The sequence below is a fragment of the Giraffa tippelskirchi genome, chromosome 4, assembly GCF_054371585.1.
Source record: "Giraffa tippelskirchi isolate mGirTip1 chromosome 4, T2T-mGirTip1v1.2.pri, whole genome shotgun sequence".
NCBI classification, from domain to species: domain Eukaryota; kingdom Metazoa; phylum Chordata; class Mammalia; order Artiodactyla; family Giraffidae; genus Giraffa; species Giraffa tippelskirchi.
In genome coordinates, this window is record NC_137278.1 from 192,955,072 (window position 1) to 192,965,272 (window position 10,201).

The 10,201-nt window shown below is 39.8% G+C and overlaps 1 protein-coding gene and 1 long non-coding RNA gene across 2 annotated transcripts in view; one reads left to right on the top strand and one right to left on the bottom strand.

Annotated features, from left to right (window-relative positions):
• Positions 1–2,752: 2,752 nt before the first annotated feature.
• On the bottom strand, positions 2,753–3,134 carry SMIM10L1 (small integral membrane protein 10 like 1). Its single transcript, XM_081589340.1, has one exon. It carries the CDS (start codon positions 3,039–3,041, stop codon positions 2,835–2,837), a length of 207 nt encoding a protein of 68 aa, XP_081445466.1. The 5' UTR covers positions 3,042–3,134; the 3' UTR covers positions 2,753–2,834.
• Positions 3,135–10,117: 6,983 nt separating this feature from the next.
• LOC145545278 (uncharacterized) overlaps positions 10,118–10,201 on the top strand; it is a 131,140-nt gene continuing 131,056 nt past the window's right edge. Inside the window, exon 1 of the long non-coding RNA XR_014081990.1 lies at positions 10,118–10,186. This is a non-coding gene — a long non-coding RNA (uncharacterized LOC145545278). The remainder of the gene's footprint in view (positions 10,187–10,201) is intronic.

Consider the following 10,201-nt stretch of genomic DNA (forward strand, 5'->3'; position numbering starts at 1 on the left):
CCTTTGTCCATGGGATTTCCCAGGCAAGGATACTGGAGTGAGTTGCCACTTCCTCTTTCAGGGGACAGTGCCAGGGTTGAACCTGTGTCTCCATTGCCCGGTGGATTCTTTACCACTGAACCACCTGGGAAGCCCTTCTTCAGTGTAGCAAAAGACGAACAGAAAAGGCTGAGGAAAGCATTATGTTCATGAGCCACCCAAATGGAGTAGCCCTGTTATGTCACCATTCCAGGGCTAACGGCAGCCACATTCTTTTGTGTTACAAACTGGGATATTAGTGCCTTTATGAAATAGTGATGCCCAACATTTGCCAGCCCATTGGCATTGCTGAATTATTTCATTGATCTAATTACATTTCTGATAGTTTAGACTAAGATGTTTTAGTCCCTCTACTTTCATAGCAACATATAATTACCAAGGGAAGAGAATATAGTATAGGAAGCCTGTCTTCTTGAATATTAAAAAAAAAAATCCTACATACACTAATTAATGCACAAATAAGAATGAATAAAGAAGCCTATGATACTGGCATAGGTTGATACTAACATAGCCTTTTACATGGACTAAAAGAAATGAACTCTAATCTGATCAGGAGCATCTGAGAAAAACTTAGTGGAAAAAGTGATGTCCAAGTTTAGCCTTGAAACACACAGTAACCACACACACACACACACAAAGCCAAACAGGTACAGAAGGCAGAAGAAACTGTAAGAAGAAAGAGGAAGTTGTGCTCCAGTTTAGCTGGAGACAACGAATGAAGGGTAGGAAGAACAGTTACTCAAAGCCAGACATGTTGCTGAAGGGGGAACTTATTTTACAACTCTAGAGTACACTTGTTTGTTGGACACAATTAGTGGAATGTGGAATACAGAACATTACAGTTTCAATCTTTACCTTGACGAACGACTGTCCCTTTCTGCTCAAATGTCTCACCAGTATCTTTCTGGAAGGGCTTCCCGCTACCCTTACTGTCAGTAATCTACAAGTATCTTTCAGGAGAAAACCTTCCACTGGTAAAGCAAGCACTCCAGAGTTTTAAGCTTTATTCACAAGTTAATGAGATATTCTATAAAAACAAATACTTTTATTGTGCATGTGTCAAGCACTAAGGCAGGCTTATTTTTAACTTTCAGACTGATTTATCCATTGAGTATGTTTACTCTCATTTAACAGGTTTGAGAAAACAGGGATTTAGGCAGACTGTTGGGTTCACCTGGACCACAAAATTAGTTTATATTTTAACAGAGGTTTGTCTGATACACACACAGGGCTAAGAAAAAACATTGTTACTGTTAGACCAGTAGTAAAAAACAGCAATTCTCCACTTTTTCTCTGCCCATCGCTGATTTTAGTTCACCAGAGACTACCAATTTTAACTCTTTAGCTATTTGTTACTGTACTTCTTTCTAAGCGACAAATCATACTGCTTTTTTTTTAAACCGACATTTCTGTATCAGATCTCGATGTATTCTCCATTACATATATACTCCTTTCCAATTCTTCTAGGGTTACCTAATAATTTGTTATTATTTGTATTCAGTATTTACACAAACATGACTGACTTTATATGATGACTAACATTATTCAGTTGAGTTAATGCAGTGTAATTTCTGAAAACTTATTTTTCCTGCGGCTCATAATTGCCTCAATTTTGCTTCCTTAATTAGAAAAAAAAAAATGCAGACCACTAATTCGTCTCCAGACTCTCTAAAACCTAAAAACCTCTTGACCCTATATTTATAAACACATGATAATGTATCCGTTTTTATTTCTGAGACATTCCACCTTAACTATCATCTTTAGGCATTTCTTGTTGACCTCATGCTGTTCTCCCTTCTTCTCTCTTTCATATGGTTATATTTTAGCAACTTTATCGTTACTCTTTAAGTAAAATAAAATGAATGACCTCTTCCCCCATCGACAACAGACTCTACCTGTCAACTTCCCACTTTAAAAGACAACATTACTTTTCCAGGCACCCGCCCCGCCATTCTACCTTGTAAATTGCACTTTTACACCATCAAGGCTGATAATATTGGCACTCAACTCTGTAACCGTAATTAAGCATTCTCTTAAAAAGATGAAAACCATAAACAGCATTTACATTATGATTATTTAAATGTTATTCAATAAACCACCAAGCTTTGTGCTATGATTGGATTTCCTTTTCTTTGGCTCCAAGATTCTGAACCACATGCTAATTATGGGGACACTGAAATTGAGTCCACCTTTTCACACTCCAACCCTCTGTCAAAATATCCTGTAGTATTTTACACTGTTTGGTTATCTGAAGGATGTGTTTCTCTTACAACGTTGTTTTTTTTTTTTCACTTAAAAGTTTCTGATCGTCATAGTTTTCTCTTGTGGAATGAAGAGATGTTTGCCTTTCACTGCATATCCTTAAGATCTTCAGCTTCTGACTCATCCTGTTTATAATCCAGTCTCATCTTCCCGAAGTTTACTATTTATAAACACGGATCATGAGCTTGTACATTTCTGCCCTGAAAGTTTTGATAGCCTTCCCTTGTTACAATACATCCTGTTCGTCCCGTTTTTAAGGATGCATAGCTTCTTAAATATTGTCGTGGGTCTTAACTGAAGTTCTCTGCTCCCGGAATCGCGTGTTTTCCTCTTTCTAAACACGGGAGGTCTCGTTGCCAGTCCAGGGGCTCGGAGGAGAGCGGACGGCGGAGAGGCGAGAGCGCGGCGGTGGAGGGAGACCAAGCACTCTCGCGAGATAGCGGGACTCCTCGCCCCGAGCTCCACGACGCCGCGGCGCCTCCTGGGAGTAGGCCATAATGCAGGCCCGGAACGCCGGCGGCATCCCCAGGGCACTAAAAATGTACCTGCAAGCGGATGTTGAGAACGACGGAGCCCGCGATGTAGAAATACGGGAAGTTCATGCGCAGCTGCCAGGCTAGCTCGAAGAAGGCGAGCAGGGTGCGGGAAAGCCCCTTGCAAAAGACCCCGTACGAGCTGGGGGTCGCGGCCGGGCTCGAGGCCCTGAGGGCCAAAGATGACGGAGCTGCCGTGGTGGCCATGGACGCGATGTTGCCGCCCGCCCGGTGCGGTGCCTGGAACCGAGGGTGACCGCAGACCCCGCAGACCCCCAACTGACGGCGATGACCTGGAGGAGCCGGGGGCTTAGCGGCCGCCGGGCTCGCACTCCTGCCTCACGCAGCCGCCGCTTTTTTCCGAACGGCGGTGAGGCTGGGTTGCGGCTGGCGCTCCGCCCCTTCCTGTCTGCTGTTTAAAATGACGTTCAGCGTTTAGAGTTTAACTCTTGGTAGGTCCGGAACGAGTTACTTATTTACATATATGCCACACAGTTATTTTATATAGTAATTACAAACAGCCTTACAGATACTCGTTTCACTTTAAAATGAAGAAAGGAAACTAAGTAAAATTCTGTACTTTGCCCTAGAGCCCTGTTCAAAGCTCGCGTTAAAACTCGGGTTAGTCTGCTCTGGACTGTTCCCGTTCGATTTCATAACATTAGTCTCTTTAAAATAAGCCAGTTAGGGCACAGAGTCTCTGTATTCACCACATACTACTAAAACTTAAAGGGTCACAATCTCAGGCAATGAATTTCCTATGTATTAGGACTATTTCAGTTGCTAGTGCAGGAAATTAACAAACCTAAAGCAAACACAGATTATTATTTTTGGAGGTACATATTATATCCGAATTTCAAATTCTCCCTCATGTAAACCCATGAAACGTTCAGATTAGGTATGAAAGCTTCTATCATTTCTTCATGGACATCTGTGAAATATGTGGTTAGGCGGGGAAGGTTTGGAATATTACTAACATTTACTTCCAAGCCCCAAATATCGTTAAGATAACATCTTAACGGATCGTCTGTATTCTTCTGGTGTTTAAATCATGCCCATTTCATTAACTTCTGTAATCTATTTTAACTAGTAAGCACTGTATTTTTCCTCATAGTAAACCTCTACATTCGTGAGTTATTCAGACATGTGACTCTGATTATAACTCAGATTATGGTCTAGTTGTGAAAAGCGTTCTTTCAATATCTCAGAATTCGCCCTGCACTGAATAATTGTAGCAACTGTACAAAGCACAATTTATGTATCCTGAAGGACCTCTGTTTTTTTGTATAGCCTACTGACAGTCCATCCTAAAGGAGATCAGTCCTGGGTGTTCATTGGAAGGACTGATGTTGAAGCTGAAACTCCAATACTTTGGCCACCTCATGCGAAGAGCTGACTCGTTGGAAAAGACCCTGATGCTGGGAAGGATTGGGGGCTGGAGGAGAAAGGGACGACAGAGGATGAGATGGCTGGATGGCATCACTGACTCGATGGACATGGGTTTGGGTAAACTCCGGGAGTTGGTGATGGACAGGGAGGCCTGGCGTGCTGCGATTGTTGGGGTCGCAAAGAGTCAGACACGACTGAGCGACTGAACTGAACTGACGATAAGATTGGTACAAATAACATGCCGTTGTGCAATTTGTAAAGCTGAATTGTGTATCCCCGACTAGTTTCTTTTGCTACTTTGCTAGACCAGTACCAACCCATCAACTAGACAGCACCTAAAGGAACTGATTACTGCTCACTTAGGGCAACTTATAAAATACTGACTTGGAGACTGAAGAGAAGTGTAAGATAATGACAATTCAGAACCAGGAGAAGATGTAAATTTTTGGTATAGAAGTACAATTTGTCGTTTCTGAAAACTGAAAGAACAATAGTGGGTTTTAGTGTCACACAAATCATTAAGTCCCTGAATCTTCCTCTTCCAACTACCTAAAACTATGTGGACTCATTGTCTTTCACCATTCTTCTGCTCTTCACTCCCTTCACGCCTAGCTTTGATTAATTCCATGAAAACCAGGTCTTCCATTTGAAACCCTCAGGAAAATAGCAGCCATTTACTTACAATGGCTATTATAAGTAACAGATGTCCTGTTCTAATTGGAAAGGAATAGAGATTCCCTGGTGGCTCAGACGGTAATGAATCTGCCTGCAATGTTGGAGAGCTGGTTTCAATCCCTGGGTTGGGAAGATCCCCTGGAGGAGGGCATGGCAATCCACTCCAGTATTCTTGCCTGGAGAATCCCCATGGACAGAGGAGCCTGGTGGGCTGCAGTCCATGGAGTCGCAGTCACGACTGAGTGACTAAGCACACACAGACAAAAAAGAGTAGTCACTAAGCTCCAACTCCTGTCCTTAATGCTGTAGACCTGATGAAAGATTTCTGTCATGTGAAAGTGACAGTGGAGAGTGGGATAGGATCAGTATTTTACGTGATTGTGGTTTTTATTCTGTCCCTTGATACTTAGACTTGAATGATTGAGCCACACTTGTTGCCAAGTAGGCACATATAAGTAAGTTATCAACAAGAACATGTATTAATCCGTTTCTGAAGACAATATTTCATTGACTCTCTAACTTGGCCTTCCTTTCTAAGTCTTCCTATTGTTGACCCTAAAATTGCCAATTTAGTACTTTTTAATGGCTTGTTAAGTTTAATGCTGTTTTGAAAGTTTAAAGGTAAGCTGTAATGGGTCTGAAAATTACCATATTGGCAAATTCTCAACTCCTTTTTTAAGGAATTTGCTAGTGTAAGTGTTCTATTATGTAAGAAATACATTCAGAATGCAAGGATTGAATCCAAATGATCCAACCCTAAACATGAGAGAAAAATTACAACTTGCTGAAAGAGTCTCACGTTTGCATGTTAACAAACTGAGTTTAGTTTTTCTGCAGGTGTCACATCAGGAACTGAAGTTTGATGGAAACTGTTATGTAGGTAGTAAACTCGTTAAAAGGAAAACAATTGTAATAGCTGATACCAATGATTAGGTCCCATAGTAAAACTGCAATTTCTGAATCAACACTATACATTCAAGCATCAAATATATGTCATACAGAAGGAAATCATTAGCTGGAATATCAAATTATGTTTGTTTCTGGGTTATCTATTCTGTTCCATTGAACAGTGTTTCTGCTTTTTATGCCAATACCATCTGTTCTGATTATTAAAGCTTGAACTATAGTTTGAAACCAGGATGTGTAATGCTCCCAGCTTTGTTCTTTCTCGAGATTACTTTAGCTGTTCATGGTCTTTTGTGGTTTTTTATTTATGTGAAAAATACATTAAAAAATTTTATAATTTTTTAAATTATAAATTTATAATAATATTTCTATATTAATTTAATTTATATTTTAATTAAACATAATTTTTATGGAGCTTGCATTCAACTATAGTTCTCTTGAGGTGGTATGGGTATTTTATCAATATTAATTCTTCCAATCCATGAGTATGGAATAGCTTTCTACTTATTATTTTCTTCACCTTCTTCAGTTTCTTTGAATGTCTTGCAGGTTTCAGTGTACAGATCTTTCACATGATTAGTTAAATTTATTCTGCGGTGTTTTATTCTTTTTGATGCAGTTATAAATGAGATTGTTTTCTAATCTGTCCTTCTGATATTTCATTGTTAATGTATAGAAATGCAACTGAATTTTGGATATTGATTTTGTATCTTGGAAGTTTGCTGAATTTATTAGTTCTAGCAGTTTTTGTTTTGTGTGTGGAGTTTTTAGGTTTTTTTTTAAACATATGCCATTTGCAAATAAAGACAGTTTTGCTTCTTCCTTTTCAATTTGGACACTTTTTATTTTTTATCTTGCCTAATTGCTAGGACTAGGACTTTCTATACTATGTTGAGTAAACCATGAACAGTATGAAAAGGCAAAAAGATAGGACACTGAAAGATGAACTCCTCAGGTCAATAGGTGCCCAATATGCTACTGGAGATCAGAGGAGAAATAACTCCAGAAAAAATGAAGGGATAGAGCCAAAGCAAAAACAACACCCAGTTGTGGATGGAACTGGTGATAGAAGCAAGGTCCGATGCTGTAAAGAGCAATATTGCATAGGAACCTGGAATGTTAGGTCCATGAATCAAGGCAAATTGGAAGTGGTCAAACAAGAGATGGCAAGAGTAAACATCAGCATTCTAGGAATCAGCGAACTAAAATAGACTGAAATGGGTGAATTTAACTCAGATGACCATTATATCTACACTGTGGGCAGAAATCCCTTAGGAGAAATGGGGTAGCCATCATAGTCAGCAAAAGAGTCCGAAATGCAGTACTTGGATGCAATCTCAAAAATGACAGAATGATCTCTGTTTGTTTCCAAGGCAAACTATTCAATATCATGGTAATCCAAGTCTATGCCCTGACCAGTAGTGCTGAAGAAGCAGAAGTTGAATGGTTCTATGAAGACCTATAAGACCTTATAGAACTAACACCCAAAAAAGATATCCTTTTCATCATAGGGGACTGAAACGCAAAAATAGGAAGTCAAGAAACACCTGGAGTAACAGGCAAATTCAGCCCTGGGGTAGAGAATGAAGCAGGGCAAAAGCTAATAGACCAGTTTTGCCAACTGGTCGTAGCAGTTGACCAGAACGCACTGTCATAGCAAACACCCTCTTCCAACAACACAAGAGAAGACTCTACACATGGACATCACCAGATGACCAACACTGAAATCAGATTGATTATGTTCTTTGCAGTCAAAGATGGAGAAGCTCTATACAGTCAGCCAAAACAAGACCAGGAGCTGACTGTGGCTCAGATCATGAACACCTTATTGCCAAATTCAGGCTTAAATTGAAGAAAGGGGGGAAAACCTCTATACCATTCAGGTATGACCTAAATCAAATCCCTTATGATTATAAAGGGGAAGTGACAAATAGATTCAAGGGATTAGATCTGATAGAGTGCCTGAAGAACTATGGACAGAGGTTCATAACATTCTATAGCAGTTCAGCTCAGTTCAGTTCAGTTGCTAAGTCAAGTCCGATTCTTTGCGACCCCACGGACTGCAGCATGCCAGTCTTCCCTGTCCATCACCAAATTCCAGAGCTTGCTCAAAGCATTCTTTATAGTCCAACTCTCACATCCATACATGACTACTGGAAAAACCATAGCTTTAACTAAACAGACCTTTGTCAGCAAAGTAATGTCTGTTTTTTAATATGCTGTCTAAGTTGGTCATAAATTTTCTTTCAAGGAGCAAATGTCTTTTAATTTCATGGCTGCAGTCATCATCTGCAGTGACTTTGGAGCCCCCAAAATAAAGTCTGTCACTGTTTCCATTGTTTCCCTGTCTATTAGAGATGAAGTGATGGGACCAGATGCCATGATCTTGGTTTCCTGAATGTTAAGCTTTAAGCCAACTTTTTCACTCTCCTCTTTCACTTTCATCAAGAGGCTCTTTAGTTCTTCTTCACTTTCTGCCATAAGGATGGTGCCATCTGCATATCTGAGGTTATTGATATTTCTCCCGGCAATCTTGATTCCAGCTTGTGCTTCATCCAGCCCAGCCTTTCTCATGATGTACTCTGCATATAAGTTAAATAAGCAAGGTGACAATATACAGCCTTGATGTACTGCTTTCTCAATTTGGAACCAGTCTGTTCCATGTCCAGTTCTAACTGTTGCTTCTTGACCTGCCTACAGATTTCTCAGGAGGCAGGTCAGGTTGTCTGGTATTCCAATCTCTTGAAGAATTTTCCAGTTTTTTGTGATCCACACATTCAAAGGCTTTGGCATAGTCAATAAAGCAGAAATAGATGTTTTTCTGGAACTCTTTCGCTTTTTTGATGATCCAGTGGATGTTGACAATTTGATTTCTGGTTCCTCTGTCTTTTCTAAAACAAGCTTGAACATCTGGAAGTTCAGTGTTCACGTACTGTTGAAGCCTGGCTTGGAGAATCTTGAGCATCACTTTACTAGCGTGTGAGATGAGTGCAATTGTGCGGCAGTTTGAGCATTCTTTGGCATTGCCTTTCTTTGGGAATGAAATGAATACCAACCTTTACCTGTCCTGTGGCCACTGCTGAGTTTTCCAAATTTACTGGCATATTGAATGCAGCACTTTCACTGCATCATCTTTTAGAATTTGAAATAGCTGCACTGGAATTCCATCAGCTCCACTAGTTTTGTTCATAGTGATGCTTCCTAAGGCCCACTTGACTTCACATACCAGGATGTCTGGCTCCAGGTGAGTGGTCACACCATCGTGGTTATCTGGGTCATGAAGATCTTTTTTGTATAGTTCTTCTGTGTATTCTTGCCACCTCTTCTTAATATTTTCTGCTTCTGTTTGGTCCATACAATTTCTCTCCTTTATTGTGCCCATCTTTGCATGAAGTGTTCCCTTGGTATCTCTAATTTTCTTGAAGAGATCTCTAGTCTTTCTGATTCTATTGTTTTCCTCTATTTCTTTGCATTGATCACTGAGAAAGGCTTTCTTATCTCTCCTTGCTATTCTTTGGAACTCTGCATTCAAATGGGTATATCTTTCCTTTTCTCCTTTGCCTTTTGCATCTTTTCTTTTCTCAGTTATTTGTAAGGCCTCCTTAGACAACCATTTTGCCTTTTTGCATTTCTTTTTCTTTTCTTTTCTTTTGCATTTCTTTTCTTGATCACCTCCTCCTGTACAATGGCATGAACCTCCGTCCATAGTTCTTCAGGCACTTTGTCTACCTGATCTAATCTCTTGAATCTATTCTCATTTCCACTATATAATTGTAAGGGATTTGATTTAGGTCATACCTGAATGGTCTAGTGTTTTTCCCTACTTTCTTCAATTTAAGTCTGAATTCAGCAATAAGGAGTTCATGGTCTGAGCCACAGTCAGCTCCTGGTCTTGTTCTTGTATTGGTTATCAGCAACCAATTTTTATGATGTGTTGGTTTTCCTGGGGCCCCCAAGAAAATCTTAGATGTTTTTGATAAGAAAATCATAAATTCTTTCTTTGTAAATCTGACATTTTGTATTGGGTTTAAAAATTTTACTCAGTAACAACTAAATTTATTGAATACAAATGATGGGGAGGTTAAATAGGGAAAAGTTGCAACGCAATATGTCCTTATTTGCATGCTGGCAAATGAGAATTCTTATTTTGTTTCAACATCAGGTAAGAGATAACCCATCCCACAAATGTTAGTGCAAGGACACAGAGTGCGTGAAGAGGAGTCAATATGAGTTGCTAGGTAATAGCAATTATTACATCAAGACAGCACTGAGCTCTCTCATTTACATATGCTGGTACTTTCCTGCTTGACATTGGTCACAGAAGTTAAGAGAAGCAAGAACTTCACTGCACATCCTGAAATCAGCTGCACGAAGAATTTAAGGTCAGAATATTGAAG